The following is a 19,003-nucleotide window of genomic DNA, read 5'->3' on the forward strand; positions in this document are numbered from 1 at the left end:
GACGGCACCACCTCCTTAGGCAAGGGGCCTCTGAGCCGGTGTCAGTGCCGGAAACACCCGTTCCTTATGGGTTTCTTTGCAGGAGTGGGAGGAGGGATGACTCCAGGGGAGGGCAGTTTAGCCACCCCTCCCTCTGTTTTTAGAGCCCTTTGTGGCCTCTCGGCTGAGGGGGGGAAACAGGGCAGTGGGGAGGTGAGGCACAGCTCTGAGAGTAATAGAGAAAGAGATCTTCCTCAAGGCAAGGTAGGAAGGTGATGAGGGAGGGAGGAGCCTGGTCCCCACACTGAGGGACGCCTAGGGCTGGACTCTAGGGGGAGCACAGCAGGAAAAGCGCCCCTCCCCGCACATCCCTTCTCACAGGGATGCTGGTTTGTGGGCTGTGCAGGAACATTTGGATTTTGGTGCAACCCAGCAGCCTGTCCCCTAGGAAGGTGGGAGCCGGGGAGGCCACCCCCTGCCCCTGCCACCCCAGGCAGGCAGACTGGCAGGTCTTCCGTCTGAACATATGCTCACACTCTCACACATGCAACACGTATGTGCATGCCAGGCCTGGCTGTGGGGTAAGGAAAGGAACTCAGACACCATTCTCTTTGCGACAAGCTTAAAACACATCATGGCTCATTTTTACTTTATCTCAGGGGAAAAAAAACAACAACACTCCCTTCAGAAGGAAAGGCGGTTAGACAGGGCCTCCACCTGGGCAGCTCTGAGCCACCTGGGCTCCCCTGTGCTGGCCAGCCCCGACCTCCTCCCTCCCCTGCGACCATGCCCTGACACCGCTGTTACAAGTCGCGGGACCTCGCGTGGGAAGCGCGCGGCAGCAGGAGAGGGCACCTGGGACTCCCTGGGCCAAATCCTGGTGCCAGGTTAGCAGCAGGACCTAAACAGACCCAGCAGCCAGGAAGGAAAGATAAGAAGATACAAAGGGTTTCCTCACACACAGCTTATGTTTTCTCCTGGAAAAAAAGTCAAACGTCACCTCCAGGCACAGCAGCTCCTGAACCCTTGGAAAGTCTGGGGCGGGTGGTGTGTCTCCCCAGCCTCAGCCAGCCAGCCTGCTCTGCCACAGCTGCTCTGCTGAGGCACGGTGGCACGTCCAGGTGCTTCCGGAGTTGGGGACCAGCCCTGACCAGCCAGGTGCTCTGGTGCTGGAGCCCTGGCCTGGTGCAGCGCCTCCCAGCATGAAACGTCCGCTTCCTCGGACTCCATCGCCTTCCTGCTGGGCCTCATGCTGCTCCAGCCGGGGCTCCCTGCTCTCAGTCCAAAGTGGGAACCAGCCACGAGAGGGGTCTCCGGCACATGCACGCTCCTCCCAAACGTGACTGGTTCCGCCAGCCAGCAAGACAACGATCCCCTCCTTTGGAAGGGGCAGACCCAGTGGACTATCAGGACACTCCTGCTCCATCCTGGGCTCGGGGGCCCTCGAGGCTGGGGGACTCTGGGCGCGCTCCCTCGAGCTCGTGGCTGAGGAGCTCCACGTCTGGGAGGCCCATGTCCCCTTGTGATTCAGGGGCACTCCCTCTACTCACCAGCCCCAGGGCGTAGCCATTGGGCCGCCGCTCGGGCTGGGGGGCACTGCCGTTGGCCCACATCCCAGGGGGGTGGCCGTTGAGGCGGAGGCTGAGCTGCTCTGTGTCGCTGTCAGAAGCTGCCAGAGCCCGGGCGCTGGTGCCGCCTGCCTTGAAGGCCTCCCGCCGCCTCAGGATGTGGCTGCGGATAATCTTGCGGAAGGTCTGGCGGAACTCACGGATGCGGTAGGCATAGATGAGTGGGTTCACCACGGAGTTGGTGTGGGAGAGGATGATGGCCAGGTACATGAGCCAGGGCGGGGCATGGCTGCACTTGGAGCAGAAGAAGGTGAAGCAGTTGATGATGTGCAGGGGCAGCCAGCAGAGGGCGAAGAGCCCCACGATGATGGCCAGCGACTTGGCAGCATGGACCTCCTTCTGCAGCGTGGACCGAGCCCGCTCTCCCGGCAGAGGCTGGCTCTCCATCTGCTTCAGCTGGCGCCGGGCGGCCAGGAAGATCCGCAGGTAGACGCCCAGCATGAGCAGCAGGGGCACCAGCACACACGCGAAGAAGTTGTAGTACACCATGTAGTTCATGGGGACCACGTACTCGAAGAGGCAGGCCACCTGGCCCTGCCCGCAGTCCTGCGACTGGTTCCTGCCCTCCCTCTGCTGGCTGCAGTTGTTCCAGCCCAGCATGGGGGTCAGGCCGATGGCAAATGACAGCACCCAGCAGACCGCAATGATGCCCTTGGCCCTCGTGCCGGTCACCAAGCCATTGTACCTGCGGAGAGGAGACCAGCATCAGAGGCCTGGGAACCAGGGCTAGGAAGCCAAGAGTCAGAAACCCAAAGCAGTACCCCGTCCCCCGTCTACTGGCTGTGAGGTCCTGGACCAGCCACTTCTTGCCTCTGAGCCTCAGTATCCTCTTCTGTTCAGGGGAGCTCCAGACCTTGCCTTTTCTCACAGGAGGTAACAGGAGAGCAGGTGCCCTGAAAAGGGAGACCACTGCACAGATGTTCAGATCATTACTGACTAGTATTACTAGTAGTCCTGGCACTTAACTAGTTTGGTTTGAGGGCATTAATAAGTGATTTTTTGGTGGGGAGGAAGGGAGGAAGTTATCACCTCCCTGCTGGGCTTAGTCAATGCCAGGATGGGTTTCCCTTTAGAGTGAGAACAGGCCAGGAGGGTAGTCACTGGCTGGGGGCAGATCAGACGTGTAGGTGATTCACATCTCTTGTGCTCCATGCTCTTCCTTCACCACTTAGGGTCTCCAGAAGCCCCCAAGAAGAGGCGGCACAGGTGGGTAAAGCAGGGGTGGAGGTCCCAGGCCAAATGAGATACCCTCTCTCCCTTCCAAATTCACCCACAGCACTGGAGAGAGATGAGATCAGTCTGTCTTAACTAACATTTATATACAGCCTTAACATTCAAAAGGAAGGAGTTGCATGAGATACTAAGGTCCAGAGAGAACAAGTAATCTGTCCAAAATCACTCAGTCCTCTAGAGAGTCAGACTAGGTCTGAGACTCAGTGAGTGGCCTGCTCTGCTCGTCCAGAAGCTGACCCAGGCTGACAGAAAGGTGGCGTAGATTTTATTATGAGAACAGGCAATCAAAAAATCATCTCCCTGACTGAGGAAGGCGACCTCAGCAGTGTCTGAGGGATGACCTTGTGTTTAACGGTTTTGATCCTGGCAACACCAGACTGCCCTCCCCTCTACCTAGTAAACCCTACCCATCCTTCAAGTTCAGGTGAGATACCTTCTTGGGAAGTTTCTTACTCAAGGTCAGCTAACTGCTACCCAGTCTGAGCTCCCAAGGCTTCCCAGTATCCATCTCTGCATTGCCAGCAGAGACTGAGACAGGGACACACAGTAGTATCAAGGAAAAACATGCTTAATTCCAGAATTGTAAGTATCCAGAGAAAACAGTCCATGGGGGAGCAAACACAAGGGCCTACAGGTCACAAACGTGGCAGGCTGGCAGGTGTTGACCACATGCAGGAGGCAGCGGACCCTGCTCAGCCACCCACCCGCACCACGGTGCTGCGTGCTGCCCGGGGCTGCCAGCTCTCAGGAGGGGCTGGGAGCTGATTTGCTGGGCAGAATCCCCAAGGTTAGTCGTTGTCAACTAATTCAAATTAAGGAGGAGGGGGAGAACCTAATGGACTCTGGCCTCTTACCTAGTCCAACTCCCTCATTGTATAGGTAGGGAAACTGAGGCCCAAGGAGAGGAATCGACTTGCCATGGACATTCCAGAAGTCCAGAGGCAACTTGGACCAAGGTAAGCTGGTCAGTTCTGAATCCACGTGGTAGCTGGGCAGGGCCGTTCCCAGGGGGTCGGGCGCCTGCACCAGGCTCGGCAGGCGGAGGGCGCACCCCTGCGCACTCCTGCCCGGACGCACAGGGCCTGCGCCGCCCCACCTGCTCTGGAGCCTCAGACCTGAGGTCAGAGGCTGGTTTTTTTTTTTTTTTGTTTTGTTTTTTTTTTTTTTTGCCATTTAATGCTTATATAGCACTTGCTCTGTGCCAGGCAGTTTTTAGTACTCTACAAATAGTAATTTATATAATCTCGTTGAACAGGAGGCTCTTTTTTAATGTTGATATTTTTCCTGAGCAAAGGAGACTCTGGGTTCTCGCGCTGGTGCATTCGTGTTTAGCCATGTTTTGTCACTGTGCCTCTTTGAACATTAGTTCCCTCATCTGTAAGATGGGACTAAGAATCGGGCCTGGGAGCACTGTCCCAGGAGGGCAGAATGTAGAATCAGTGGGTGGAAGTTACAGGACAGTGGACTGTGGCTCAGTAAGTGAATTCATCCCTCGGGAAACTGGCTGCCTCGGGCAGGGGTCAGCTTCCTGTCGTTTGAGGGCCACAAGAAGAAACAAGCGGTAGCACGGAGGGTGGAGGGCCTGGAGGCCACCTGCTTTGGGGATTTTCAAATTGTTCTCCAGCAGCAACCTTCTAGCCTGCATTTCCAGGCAGTCACGGAGGTGGAGCTGCTGAGGAAGAGTGGGGCTTAATAATATTCACTGAATGAGTGAGTTGGTGAGGAAGCCGGCACCCAGCCTGAAGGCTTCTGGGGATCTCCCTGAAAAATCCCTGCTCTGCCCAGTAGTCTGTGTTTAGATGAGGAAACCAATGAAGGGATGTCTGCCACTGCATTCTGTAAAGGAAGCCCCTCGTGGGGACAGAAACAGCAGACACATTGATAGCACTTGTCTGTGTGTGCAGAGAACGTCTGGCAAGACTCCCAGCGCTGCCTTCCAGGAAAGGAACTGAGATGGTGCAAGGACGACAGTTCTTCCCTATACTCTTTTCTTCTTTTTTGATGTTTTAGTACATGTGGGTATTATTTTAAAAAAAACAAACACCAAACAGATTAATTTTGTTATTCAAAAGACAGCCTCTTAGGCTGGCAGCCCTGGATCTAGGCTTTCGGGGGACTGGGTCAACATACGGCCCGAGAGAACCATGGCCAGGCCACAGCCTGGTGCTGCAGCACCCTGAGCTGTGTCTGTGATGGAGGCAGTCACTCCTTGACATGAACTGTCTGGTGGAAGGGGTATCAAGGCTATCCAGCATCACACTCTGCTGTTCTGAGGAGCCCAGAGGTATCCAAGAAGCCAGTGCCAGAGCCCCCACATTTGAAGGTGCCTCTGCATCCTATGTCCTCCAGCTCACAGGGTGCCCTTTCCTGGAGCTCCCCATTACTCACATTTGGGGTTCACCCTATGATCCAAGAATGCCCACCACAATTTTTGCCCTATAATCAGGAGAAGGTGGTGCTTTCCTAAGTTGTCCAAAGGATTCAGTAACCAAGAATTGAAGGGCCACTGACCCACGGGTGAAAGTCAGACTTCTGGCACAGTTAGGCCTGAGCCAGTGTCACACCCTCCCTGCTGGCCTGTTCTCCTCTGTCACCTCTTCCTGGCCCAGAGCCTGCGTGCTCATTCCTTCCTTGGGGCCTTTGCCCAGGCTTGGCCCCGTCTTGTTACACCTGCCCCAACACATGCCGCCCATCTGAACACGACCCACCTCCAACCCCACTGACCCGTGGTGTCACCTCCTCCAGGAGCCCTAGTCCTCTCTCCCGATCCTGCCCTCCTTAGAAGCCAGAATATTCAGGTTTTGTCCCCCACCCCCACCCCAGGGCAGCTCACCACACAGGACTCTGCTGCCCATAGGAGGCCTGTTTCCCAAGGAGAGCAAGCGGTCACCAGGGGCCAATGTGACAGACAAGGGGTGTGACATTCCCCTGGGAAAAAAAAGCCCTTTTTCTCTCGCCCTGGGATTCCTGTCCTCTGGGAGTTGAAGTGCTCCCATCATTGCCTCTGGCCAGGCTTCTGTTTCACTGACTTCCTGAGCAGGCCCAGCCCTAGCCCAGCAGGGTCCCTGCAGTTGGAAGGAGCACATAGAGTTTTCAAAACTAAATTCTTTAAAAAAAAAAAAAAGGGAAAGGAAAGAAGAGAAATGAATGGTGTAGGCCTGGGACTAGGCATCCAGAGCAGAGGTCAGAGGCCAGAGTTCAGAGCAGACGAATGGACCTACTGAGTGGAGCAGGAAATTACACGCAGGGGAGCTGATTCCCAGCTGGAAGGGGACGGCGGGGCGGGGCGGGGGTGGCTCCAGGTTCCCGTCTGCCTCCATCCGGTCACCCCTTGTGGCCATCTCCCTGTCAAGAGCCCCCAAGGACACCTTCACACACCTCAACCTCCTCAGCCCTCGCAGGCCCAGGCCCCTGAAGAAGAGGAAGTGGGGGGACCCAGGGGGGTCTGGAGCTGCGGGAAGGGCCCTAGAGCCCCCACATCAGGAGGCATTTTTCCTTCTCCTGCTCTGGCCTCCCCATGAGTAACAAGAGGGTCATAACATCCGCTTGGCCACAGTGCTGGCCGGGAGGATCAAAGGAGATGCTGCGCTGACATCCTCTGGCAGCCGTGGTGCGCTCTGCCCCGGGGGAGGGTGAGCATCCTCATCACCGTCATCCCCATCGGCTCCCAGATCCGAGAGACCCAGGCTGACCCTTCCAAAGCCTAGTCAGTCAGAGCTCAAACGGCCAGGGTCTGGGTGGAGCCAGGTCCCGCTCTGGAAGGTCGTGGGAGTCGAGGATGCAGCTGGGGCTGAGGAGGAAGTGCCAGGTCCAAAAGGAGCTGGGTCCCCACCCACCCAACCCTGCCACCCTTCCTCAGGGCACTGTCACTCTAGTCCACTCACTGGACCCTCAAAACACCTTTGTGAGCTCAAAGGGACAGAGACCTGGCCCCTTTACAGATGAGGAAATGGGCCCAGAGGGTGGCAGCTGACTTTCCAGAGTCACAAATCAAGTCCTTCCTTTTGCTTTGAGGAGTCATTCTTCTGACTCCTAGAAAACAGAGAGGAGAAAAAGAAGCAGCGGCTCTTTCTACTGAGACCAGCAGGCCTGTTCTCTCCCTCAAATCCGCTGCCCCTTGAATCTGGGAAGAAAACGAGAGCAAGGCCTCTGCTCTCCCCCAGGGCTAGCCCGGCTCAGCCCACCCTCAGCCTGGCCACAGCGTGGACGCCAGTCCACCTGGGAGCCGTCACACAGGCCTGTGCTCTGAGCTGTCCCTCAGTGAGCTCTGCTCTGCCCACTAAGGCTGGCCCTCTGTTAGGCCAGCCAGAGTGCCCTTCTCTTTTGACAAGGGTCCTAGGCTTTCCTGAGACACAGAGTGTCCCAGAGGGCCACACAGAGACCAGCTCCCCAGAGACCGAAGGCTCAGAGGGCAGCAGGCACATTTCTTCCCAGGCCCAGTCCCGACTCTGCTACCAGCTTGCTGTGTGGCCTTGGGGGCTGGTTGCCTCCCCTGAGCCTCATTTTTCCATCCAAAAGATGAGAGGAAATGACCTCTAAGGGCCCCCTTGGGTTTGACACTGCAAATCTCCTCTTGCTTATCGAGCCTGTCCCCACTCCTGGCCAAGGCACCCTCAGGCCATGTGGGGCTGGTGGGGCCTGTTCTGTAGGTAGGCCCCCACCTGTTTCAGAGGATTCACTGCTGGACGGGGCACAGCATCCTTTGAGACCTGCCTGCAGCCACCGAGGCTGTGGAACCCAGCTCCAGGTTGGAGAGGCAAGGAGATAGGGCAGAAGGCCCTCCGGGGAGGGACACTTTCTAGCTTCCTCCATGGCAGGAGGTGGAGGCTGCATTTAAGTGAACTCAGCCTCAGGGACAGTCTTCATTTACACAATACATGGCTGAAGTCACTTCACAAAAGTTTTACCATAAAAACCCCAGTCCTCCAACCAGTCCCCAGCTGTCTCGAGATCCTGAGCAGTTGGTGACTGAGGAGCACAGAATTTGCACAGAGGCCCAAGTGACTCACCAGGGCGTTTAGCCAAGTCACTTCCCCTCTCTGGGTCATTTTCCTAATGTGCAAACTGCAGGCCAGCCGGGAGGGGCAGGCAGGCTTCTAGCTCTGAGCTCCTGTGGTTTCCCGTGGTAGCCACCCCGCCTCAGCATCACGCTCTGTGAAGAACCGCCCAGGCACACACACCAGGCCTTGGCCACACACATCTGCCAACAGCCAAAACATGGCAGCCTCAACCACATAGCCTGGGGGAGCCTGGGGAAGGCCAGTGTGCCCTGTGCCCACAGGGATCAGCTGGAGTGGCATGGATGCTGGCCACATGCTAAGCCCTGGGCAGCCCCAGACTGAGCTCCACAGCCCGGTCCTCAGCTCAACATACTGACATGAGGCCAAACCCTGACCCCAAGTTCACCCTGGCACAGGCAGCTGTCTCACAGATGTGGCCCCTGGCAAGAGGCATGCCACGGAAGAGACCATGGGGCAGCCCCCAACCCCCAGCTCACCGGAGTGGGATGCGGATGGCGATGTAGCGGTCAATGGCGATGGCCAGGAGGCTGAAGATGGAGCTCTGCGTGAGGACCAGCACGAAGCAGGCAAAGAAGAGGCAGCTGTGGCAGGCGGCACAGAACCCCATGCTGATGGTGATGGCAAAGGGGATGGCGAGGACCCCCACAGCAATGTCGGCCGCCGCCAGGGACACCACAAAGTAGTTGGTGACGTTCTGCAGGTTGCTGTTCAGCCACACAGCCCAGCACACCAGCACGTTGCCCAGGATGGCCAGTACAGCGATGGCCAGCTCCACCATGATGTACACCCAGGAACCCATGGTGGGCACAGCCGCCGCCGGGCGGGGTCAGCAAGGACGCGGGCCGGGCCAGCTCACGGTCCATAGCTGCAGCACTGCCGGCCCTGCCCAGGCCCTGAGCCCCTTCTTCACAGGAGCCAGGAGCGTCCCTGCCAACGGGGGGCCGCCTCTAGGGCCTTTTCAACCCAGCCTCCAGAAGCCAGGCCCTCTCCAGGGGCTCTGGCGGCATCTTGGCTCAGCTCGGCCTGAGTTCCTGAGGTACCTGCCAAGGGAGAAGCCTTGTGAGGAGCTGGACCGCTAGCCGCGGGGCACAGCTGCAGATTTCCGGGGCGGCCCTCCGCGCAGGCCAGGTGTCAGCCGGAAGCCCACCTGCTGGCCCGCAGCACCCTGCCTTTCCCACCCCTAACAGAGGCCGGGGACCAGCCTGTCTCTGCATTTCTTCCGGGGAAGCCGGGAACTTCCAGTCAAGTTACTTGTGATGGCCCCCCCATCAGCTCCTCAAGCATTCTGTGGCAGTCCTGCCTGTCTCCCAGGTTCCTGAGCTCACCACCACCCCACAACCCTCCATCCTGGAAAGGCCTCCTTAACCCCCGGGTCTCCCAGGGCCACCCACCTCTCCCTCTCAGCCTGCTTCCATCTGCTGCACCCCCAGAGCTCTTCCTGGGAACCACCAGCACCTTCCTATGCTGCCCACAAAGGAGCTGCCCAGGGGCCCCTAGAGCTCCAACCTGGAAGGATCGGGTAGATGTCTGGTCCTGTCTTCCACTGCCGGCAGGCAAGCCCCCTTGCCCTCACTGGTGGTGCTGGAGCACAGGGCGCTGGAGCTGGCACAAAGGGAGCCACCCCTCAGCAGCCCCCGCCAGCTGACTGCACATCTGGGCGGGGCAGCAGCCTCCCCCTCACTCCTTCCACCCACGCCCGCTCCCCAGCCTGCTCCTCAGCCTGGCTGGTACACTCAGCCAGGACTTGCTGGGGGACTGCAAGCAAGAATATTTTTCCTTTCTGGGTCTCAGTTTCCCCACTGACACATTGGAGAGGTTGGACCCTGATAGCTTCTGGGGGCCATTTCTGTTTTCACCCACAATTCTATGAGAAGAAAATAAACATGCTTGAAAGGGCTCCCCCAGAGGCAAAATGTCCTAGAAATGTAAAGAATTAGTGACACTCCGTAAAAGGAAAAGTCTTAGTCTCCCCAGCCCAAACACCCAGTGACACCCACCCACCAAGCTTGTGAAATAGTCTCTGTCCCCCTGCCAGCCCAGGGCCCCCTCCCCACCAACTCTGCCCCCCGTCACACTCACCTGTGCTGCCCGGCGGTGTCCCCCAGGCCAAGTCCACCCCCTCTTTTGCCCCAGGCCCAGGTGTACACAGGCAGTGTCTGCTGCCTGCCTGAGCACAAGAGGCTGAAGCTGCCTTTCAGCCGCTCGCTGTGGGGTCAGGGCTGCATCCTGCCTCTCCTCCAGGACCCGAGGGATCAAGTGGGACCGGTAGCCTTGGGAGAAGGTCGCCTGTGGTCCCTGGCTGTATTCAAAGGGCCAGGCCCCCCCATCCAGGAGGTGATGTATGAACCCCATTTCCTTCTAACTCCTATGTGCTTCAGGCGGCTGGAGCTGGGTGGGCGCGGGCTGCAGCCACACCTGAGAGTCATCCCTGTGCCCACTAGGAGGCTTAGAGGGGCGCGCCCAACACCAGGGAGCAGGAGAGAGATGAGGAGGCCCCTGAGAACCTAAGGGGTTCCTGCAGCTGAGGGCTTCTCCCAGGCCTGGCAGGGGCGTGGCCACAAACAAGTCCCACTGAACCCCTGCTGTGCACAGGGCGCTTGCCAGCCAGCTGCTTACACAGCACGTCACTGATGGAGGCAGGGCAGACCAAGTCTCCTGGTCCATCCCTGGCTACACAATGCTCCCGGCCTGCGGCCCAGAGCAGCATTCACCAGGGGCACCCTGATCACAGGGGCTATGTGTCCAGGGTCTTGTCCTCCTTCTGCAGAAGAGAAGTGGCAGGCCCAGACCTGCCTCCTATCTAAGGGTCTCCCAGGTCCAGCACCAGTAGGCCACTGGCCAGTCAGGCCCGGCGAGCCCCGGGGACCCTGCCTCTCACCACCAGGGAGCCCCCCCCCGCCTTCCTGGCCTCTTCATAAGGCCCTGCTAGCCTCCTTACCCTGGCTTCAGCCAACAGCCCAGGCCAGAAGCCTGACTCAGCCCCAGTCTGTCGTCCAGATTCAGAGGGCTCTGCTGGGGACAGATGAGGTGGGACCGCCAGTGATCCACCTGACTCAGAGAAGTACATTTTTGTGAGCTGAGGCTGGGCTGTGTGGCCCCACTGCCCAGAGCCCTACTGATGGGGTCCCCCAACTAGCACCTACCCTGAATGCTGGGCTGACTCCACGTGAGCCGGGCTGCCTGGCATGGAAGGGCATTTGGGGACCCTAACCCAACCCTCTGTTCAGTGAGGGTCTCCTGGCAGCCCCGAGTGCCTGCCTATAGCCCCCCAGTTCTCAGGGTCTCCCCACAACCTTCTGTACTGTGGGCTCCCAGGTCTACAGCACCTGGCACCAACACCCTTCCTGCTGTCCTCCAGGCTGGGGTGCCCATCCAGGTCTCCCTGGATGCAGTAGACCCTCCTGCCCATGTCAGTCCTGCAAGGAGCCAGACACACCTAATGCACCCGGGCTGGCTAGGTCCTAAAAGGTTGCCTCCCTGCACATCGGGCTCCCCAGTAGTCTTCTACAGCTTTCCTGCAGGTCCCCCCACCAGCTGCTGCCAGCACATCCCAGGGTGAGGCTCACTGGCCCCAGGAACAGCCTGGGTATCACCAAACTAGAATCTCCCAGCCCCAAGCGAAGCGCGTCAGTGGCGCCCAGGGCACCGTGAGGCAGGCAGGGCAGGGAGGAGAACAGGAGGAGGTCGGAGCTTCCCAGCTGTCAGCCCAGGGTTGGGGGCACCCTAACTTGTGGCCTTTGCCAGATTTTTTCAATATAAATGCTCCCTTCATGGCCTGTTTCAAGCTACTGATGTGTCACTGACAGGAACTGGGAATCAACCATACAGTCAGCCAGCTGGGGAGAACTGGGTTCCGGCCACCACCGCGCCGTCAAGGCCTGTGCTCTCCGAAGGGCTACCTGCCTGGACTCCTCTCCAAACCCTCTTCAATAGTGGGGCTTGCTTGGGAGCACAGGAAATGAGGGTGCAGGGGCTCTGGGGGTCGTCTGTGTTCTCATCAGCCAACCCCATGAACCCTGCTTTACAGATGAGGGATCTAAGGCCCAAAGAGACTTATGACCTCCCAGCCTCACCACGAGCATGAAAGGGCGGAATGGAGCTGGGGAAGTGCCCTCGGAAAGCAGCAGCAGGAAGATTCCCGGGGCCTCCTGGCCCCTCTCTGCTTCCCTCCCTTCAGAGGCCTCTAAGAGCAACAGGAAGGTTGGAGGCGTGGGGAGGGGCCTGGGGGCGGGGCCACAACCTGGCAATTTCCTATCCCTCTGTTGGCTCTGTCTAATTAATCCTTGAGTCATCTGTTGCTAGCCAGGAGGGGAAATTAAATACTATTAATATAATGTTTCCGTATGATTGTCCCTTGCTGGGGACAGGGCAGAGGGCAGAAGCTGTCCCATACAGACTAGGTCACATGCTGGGCAACGTGCTAAATAAGCCTTGAGAGAACAGCCCCGCGGGTTCCCCAGCAGTCACTCAAAACTGCCGCTTCTTCCCAGCTTCCTCCTCACCCTCCACCGGCCTGGCCACATTAATTAAAATGCGATTTAATCAAACCCACCAGTTTCCTGGCTCCTTGTACGTCACACTAGTGAGGCTTTCTGTACACATGTCCAGATGGTGGCTGTACCCCCCAGAGTCTGCTGGACAGAGGTGCCCGCCAGCTTCCAGGCAGGACCCTGCACACCTGCTCCTGGGAGCAGCTATGGGCAGTGTACCAAGACCAGGGTAGGGATATGGACCTCTCACAGCCGTGCTGGGCCTGTTCCTGGGCTCCCAGCCTGAGAACCCTCCACTACTTCCTCATAGCAAATGTTTCCAAATACGTACTCTGTGCCAGGCAGCATCCCCGCTGCCGGACCGCAGGGAGCTCTGTGCCACCTGCCAAGCCTGCGCCAGGAGACTGTCCTGAGAGCCAGCTGCTGCCCCAGTATGCAGGTCACTCCCCGCCTCCAGGACCTAGCTCCCACCTAAGAGGAGCCTGAAAGCCACAATTTCAAAGCACAGGAGGAAAACGGAGGCTAAGCAGCAGTGTAAAATATGATTCATTCCTTCCAGAAGAGCTGAAGGTGATAGAGTAATCTACTGATACCTTTCAAAGGCAGTTAGGATCTTCAAAGAGATAAAGAAACAGAATCCATAAGCCAGAATGAGAATGACTGGCAGAAACAAAACAAGAACCAGCAAATATGAGCAAGAAATAGTATAGAATCCTGGAGATGAAAACAGGAATTGAGATGAACACAAGTGACGTGACATGGTGTGCACACAGTTGGGACAGCTAGGGGTTTGAAGACGGCCCTGGGGAATTCTCAGACCGTCTATGGGGGGGTACTTGAGAGAAATGGAAGGCAGACTGAGGAGCACTGACATCCTGACTCAGAGTGGAGGAACAGCTGAACTCAGGCAGCTCAGCTCCAGCCACAAGCCCTCCACTGGCTCTGCCATGACTGGCCTGGGCACAAGCCTCCCAAACCCCAGGGCCCCAGGACCCACTGAGCCCCTCTCCAAACCCGGCACTCGGGTGGGGCAGTGTCCTCGGGCGCTGCCTGGAGGTGAGCATCTGCTGAGGGGGGTGCCTCTTCCCTCCCTCCCTGAAGGGCTGCCAGTGGCTCCAGCTTCAGGAACTCAGTGTGGGCTGGGCCTGCGGTCCCCAGGCAGGTCCCAGCGGTGTGCCCTCCCCTACGGCCCCTTAAGTGTGCAGCTGCTGCTCTCAGTGCCTGGGGGCAGGACGTGGGCAGGAATGCAGCTCAGGGCCCGCTCACTGCACTGAGCCCGGCCCCTAGAGCAGCCTCCGGGCCCGCCAACGCCCTTCTCCCTACTGGGGGCCTAGAATCCCCCTCCCATCCCCTCGTGTCCAGGCCAGATGCCAGAGAGGCTGCCGGCTCCCAGACTGAGGTGGCCACCTCACCTGACACCCCCTCCAAGGGGCCTCTCCACACACCAGGTGCCGGGTGCCCCACCTTGTGTCGGAAGGAACCCAAGTGAGGTCCTGCTCCGTCTCACACTCCCCGAGACGCGGAGCAAGAGGCTTCCCCTTTGCACCGCAGCTCCTCACAGGTACAACAGGCCACAGCGAGATGGCACCTCCCTCACGTGAACCCTCTAATGGCAGGATGACAGGCACCATGATGCCTGCAGAGGACAAGATGGGGGGACGCTTCTCAGTGGCCCTGGGAACACAGACCCTGGTGGGTGAAAGGCTGGCCTGCTGAAGGGGCAGCGCCAGGTGCACGGCCCCAGGGACTCCTGGGGGCTGGCTCCACTGAGGACAGGAGGGGGCGGGCCCACTTCTGGGGTCCCTGGGACACAGATTCAATGATGCAGCCCTGGAGGCTGAAGGGAAAGGGCCAGAGGGTCAGACAGACCAGCTCAAGCACAGCCCTGCCTCTGCTCCTTGGCCCACTTGGCTCCTCGTACCTGGCTCATGGTTTGCAGAGGCCACCAAAGGGCCAGAGATGAATGCTCCTGTGACAGATGGGCAGAAGATACCAGTTGTGGGGGTCTCTGGCAGAGACCACAAGCCCAGACACTAGGGGAGGCACCAGAGTGGCACTGAGCGCCCCTCCGTGGCACACCGAGGCAGCCTTTCTTCCAGGTGACGGCTGCGCTGAAGGGAGCAGCAACTTCTGAGACAGACCTGTCCTTTAGAAGGAGGTGTGGGCCAGAGGGATCTGGAAAGGTTCTCAGAGGAGGGGCTGCTGGGGCTGGACTGGGAGGATGGGGAGGAAAGGAGGGCAGATTCCAGGCAAAGTCCACAGCCTGTTTGAGGCTCACGGGCATGTCAGAGAAGGCCTGAGGGGGTCCTGAAAATCTGGAGCATCCCACCTTCCTGACCCGCCTCCCCATGCACGAGTGAGGGCACCTGCTCTTCCCCTCCATCCAGCCCCTCCGGTCCCTGTTGGGACCCCATGGCTTCCACACCCTGGGGAACCCTTCTGTGATTCTGTGGGCAAGAGCTGGGTCCTCTGCTACTAAACTGCCCCTTCCCACCATCCAGAGCCCCCAGCCCTGCCCAGGAGGTGAGCAGTCTCTGGGAGGCTCCTGCCCACTCCCCACTTCCCGTCCCTATCAGGCCCAGCACGGACCTCCAGGGTCCCACTCTTCAGGCACCACGCTTCCACTGCTCCCTCCAACCTCCAGATCATGGGGCAACACCTCCCTTCTGTGGTCGCCAACACTTCCCTGGACCCAGACCCCTTCCCTAGGGGCTCGAATTCGTCCTTTTGCCAACTTAGCACCTGACCCTAATGGTCCCCTCAGGCTCCCCGACACACATACCGGAACCTCTTCTCAGCCTGTCCTTCAAGCCTCTGCCTTCCTCCTGGCCATGCTCCCCTGGGCTCTCACATGTGCACACCTTGCAGCAGACAAACCAGACCCCACAAGACGCTTGGGTGGCAGTCCCAGCTCACTGGGAGTCAGGTGGCTCAGGAATTAGGCAAGTTAAGTGGGAGCAAGAGCTGCTGAAGGACTTCAGATCACTGCTGAGAGCCACCAGGGGCTGGGATCCCACACAGCAGACACTGCCCAGAGCCACCCAGAGGCCCTGAGTTTTGCAGGGTGTGATGCTTGCTCCCAATGCAACGCTAGTCCACATCTCCCTCTGCCAATAGGGATCCGCTGTGTCCCCCAACCCTGCAAGGCTAACAGCCTCCCTCTGGGGTTCCCCAGCTCAAGCACACACTCTAGCCTGTCCTCTGGTCACCCTCAACTCCCACAGTCAATGCCCATCTCATTTACTCTCCACCACAACCCTGAACATTAAGCATCACTCACACCACCATGCTTGCTTTACAGATGAGAAGATGGGTTTGCTGGAGCAGTGAGCTGCCTAGCGAGTCAATCAAGACCAGAACCCAGGTCTGCACTGAAATTCCTGGTCCACTGGGCTGCCCTTGAAGCCAGCCACTGCCGTCTCAGGCTGTGGACTCTTAGGGGCAGGACCAGGGTGTGGTTGGGAACCTGCACTTCCCAGGCCAGCATGAGGGAGGCAACGCACAAGCCCCCCAAAGCCCTGCTGGCCCAAAGCCTGCCTCTTGCCAGTCACGTCTCAGCTGCCCTCAGCCTCCCTGAGGCAATGAACAGGGAAGACAGCTTAGCCCAGAACCTGGTCTGCTCTGGGGGGATGCAGAGGGAGGGGCAGTGGCCCAAGGGACGCCAGGACCTGGGAGAGCCAGGGAGACCCTCGAGGCCAAGGGAACCGCAAGGAGGTGGGATGGGAACCTGGGGTGGAGGCCTGACCCACGAGGCAGAGCCTTCCCAGCCCACCCAAGGCCTCCGGGACCAACCCCAGCAGGACTATGAGGCAGCCCCTACACATCCTCCCTGGCCCGCTGTGCTCCAAAGAATTCTCCACCATGGCCCCCAGGGCCAGGACCCCCAGGGGCAGCCCTGGCTGGGCATGGGGGTGACGTAGAGGGTCTTCTGGAGGGTGCAGAGGCTGGGAGTCCTCAGCAGCTGGACAGCAGAGACTGAGGGGAGGGCAGCCTGAGCTCCAGGAGGGAAGAGAGCGCAGGCACTGCGAGTGGAAGCGACCTGGGTGCCGCCGGGGATGGGGAGGGAGAGCCGGCTCAAGGGGCCGGCCTAGTCCTCCCCCGGGGACAGCGCCAGTCCGGGGGGAGGGGGTGGGGACCCGCCTTCCACTTCTCGCTTCTCTCTTCTCCCCCGCGGAGGCCTCGGCCTCCGCCTTCCTCCCATTGTACAGTCGGGGAAATTGAAGTCTGAAGCGCGGTGGCCGCGCCCGGAACGAGGACATCTCTGCTCCGCCGGCCGGGGCCCCTCCTTAATCCCCTGGGCACCCTGCGCCAAGTCCCTCGAGGGCCGCCACCATTCCCGCCATTCCTACCTCGGCGCAGGGCAGCCCGGCGGACGGCCAGCACTGTCCGAGGCGCGCCCCTGTCCCGCCCGTCCCCCGGCCTCCCCTGGGTCCCCTGAGTCCGGTTCCCGCCACCACTGCCCCCAGGACGCTCCTGCGCTCGGCCGGCGTTCGATTCCGCTTTCTCGCCGCGCCCCAGGCGCTCGGGACGCCGTCGGCTCACCCAGCCTCGCCGTAGCAGCGGGCTGTCCGCCCGCCCGCTCCACCTGTGGAAGTCCTCGTCCGCGGGGCCCGGCCCGCCCTGCTCAGGCCCGGCCCGGCCCGGACGCGGCCACGGGCTCACGGAGAGCCCGGCGGCCCGTGGCCCCGGACGCGCCCGCGACGCTCCCGCCCCCGCCGCTGGGGCAGCCGCGCTCTCGCCCCTTCCCCTCCCCTCTTACCCCGCGCACCTTCCGGTCCAGGTCGGGGCGGCCCAGCGGGTCCGCACGCTGCCCCCCGACCGGGCTTCGGGAGGCGGCCGCGCCTGAACCGCCCCTGCGCCGCCCCTGCACCCGCCGCCGCCGCGGGCAGGGCTCGGACCCCGGCCCGCGAACTCGCTCTCGGGGCGGCGGGAAGAGACGGAGCAGCGGGGCACCTGAGGGAGGGGACCCACGCGCCCACCCTCCCGGCCCGGCGGCTTCCGACGGCCCCACGCCGCCCGGCCGCCCACCCAGGACCCTGGGAACCCCGGACCCGGGACCCCACTGACCTGCCGCTCGCGCGCCGGCTCCCGCTGTCTCCGCGACCGCTCGGGCTCCAGCTCCGGCCGCGCCGCCCGCGGGCGCCCCCTGCAGGCGGCTGTCAGACCCGCGCGGTCCTCGCCCCGCCCCGCCGTGCGGGGAAACCGAGGCCCGGAGGGCTACAGGGCGGCCGGCCGCGGTCCCGCAGCGCGCCCTCCCGGCTCTCGCGTCAGTTACGGCCTTTTCCACCCGCACCGCACCCTCCGTCGACGAGTCTCCCCCTTTGGGACCCGGGCCCACACTCCTCCACTGAAAGTCCCCAGAGCTGCCCCTGCCGCTGGCTCCGGACCTCCCGGGGCTTTGATGTCCGTCCTCATCCGCGCTAGGCGGGGCCGGTGCCCCTGTGCCATCCCGGAAAACGCCCTGTGTCTGCTCCTCCTCAAATGTCTCCGTGTCCCCCCCCACTTCCTGAAGGAGAAATTTCAGCCCGCCGTACTAGCCTTGCCCTCCCTTCTTGAGTCTGGCCCCGGGCTGGTGGGGGAGCTGGCACCTCAGCTCAAAGGATGCCTGGAGGAAGCCAGCCCCAATTTCCACTGGTCCCCTCTGAGACCTCGCCAGCTCTGGTGCGTGGTCAGGCCCTGGCCCCCTCCCCGACTTCTCTGAGCAAAGGGAAGTGGAGTCACATTCTGTACGGCAGACTGACATGGAATCTCCGACCCTCAGCCTGGGAGTCCATCCTCCTCCTCCTCTCCCAGACCCATGTTGTGTAGACTCCAGATTAGGAAGGACCTCACATCTGGCCCCAGCCCAGCCCACAGGGGGACCCTCTTCAACCCTTGAATCTGGACAGCAGTGGATTAACCCCAGTTCTGTGCCAGAAGGACGGACAAGCCACTCAAGAGACCAGGATGTTGGTGGCCAAGGGCTTGCAGGAATCTTGCATTCTCGAACCTCCTGGGACTGGCAGAGTCAAGGTATGGGGCTGTGCAGGCAGGAGCACGTCTCGGCAGCAGCCCCGCAGGCCTCAATAGGCGCTTGGCCAGCTTTTCAGTACATGGAGCAGGGAGTGAGGTGCCGGTCACTTGCCGGGACCCAGCCTCCACTGCCGGGAAGCCTCCTCCACTTGTCCCCAGCCCTATTTGGCCAGCTTGGATCCCCTGCTCCGTTTCCCCAAATGTCTAGCACCCCCCCCCCCACTGCCACCTGGCGCCAGAGGCAGAGAAGGGTGGGGTGGGAGAGGTCCTAAGATCTCGTTCTCATGTGAGAATGTTCAAATTGGGAACATTACCCTGTCCCCGATACCTTTCCAACCTCCCACTTGATCATCGCCCCCACTCCCCCAAGTCCAGGCCTTTGTCCAGTCCTAGCTGGCTCTGCTGTCCTGGCCCGCGCTCACCTCCAGTGAGGGGGAAAGGAGACCGAAGGAGCCCACTCCCGTCCCCCCATGGCCCTTGCTTACTTAGTGAAGGAGCGCCCCCACCAGGTGGGAAACTGCCCTGGGGCCGCAGCTTGGGTTGCCATGGGGCTGTGACTTCCCTGCCAGCCTTGAGGGACCCTTGCCTCCTCACTTTAAAATGAGACTGCTGTCTTTTTGCCCTGCCACCTTCTGAGCTG

The 19,003-nt window shown here is 60.3% G+C and overlaps 1 protein-coding gene and 1 long non-coding RNA gene across 7 annotated transcripts in view; one reads left to right on the forward strand and one right to left on the reverse strand.

Moving 5' to 3' along the window:
• LOC116660902 overlaps positions 1-5,205 on the forward strand; it is a 41,627-nt gene extending 36,422 nt beyond the window's left edge. Inside the window, exons 4-5 of the long non-coding RNA XR_004316550.1 lie at positions 3,720-3,796; positions 4,745-5,205. This is a non-coding gene — a long non-coding RNA (uncharacterized LOC116660902). The remainder of the gene's footprint in view (positions 1-3,719; positions 3,797-4,744) is intronic.
• ADORA2A (adenosine A2a receptor) lies at positions 590-17,689 on the reverse strand. 6 transcript variants are annotated; one of them, XM_032471448.1, is made up of 4 exons: positions 10,800-16,198; positions 9,368-9,463; positions 8,338-8,901; positions 590-2,292 (listed from the first exon to the last, which is right to left on the reverse strand). In XM_032471448.1, exons 3-4 carry the CDS (start codon positions 8,658-8,660, stop codon positions 1,386-1,388), a joined length of 1,230 nt encoding a protein of 409 aa, XP_032327339.1. In that variant the 5' UTR covers positions 8,661-8,901; positions 9,368-9,463; positions 10,800-16,198; the 3' UTR covers positions 590-1,385. The 6 variants fall into 6 exon arrangements, with proteins under 6 accessions (XP_032327339.1, XP_032327340.1, XP_032327338.1 ...); XM_032471449.1 differs by lacking the exon at positions 10,800-16,198 and adding an exon at positions 9,941-10,766; XM_032471447.1 differs by lacking the exons at positions 9,368-9,463; positions 10,800-16,198 and adding an exon at positions 17,419-17,689.
• Between the last annotated feature and the right edge of the window lie 1,314 nt (positions 17,690-19,003).

This window comes from Camelus ferus, chromosome 32, assembly GCF_009834535.1.
Source record: "Camelus ferus isolate YT-003-E chromosome 32, BCGSAC_Cfer_1.0, whole genome shotgun sequence".
Lineage (NCBI taxonomy): Eukaryota > Metazoa > Chordata > Mammalia > Artiodactyla > Camelidae > Camelus > Camelus ferus.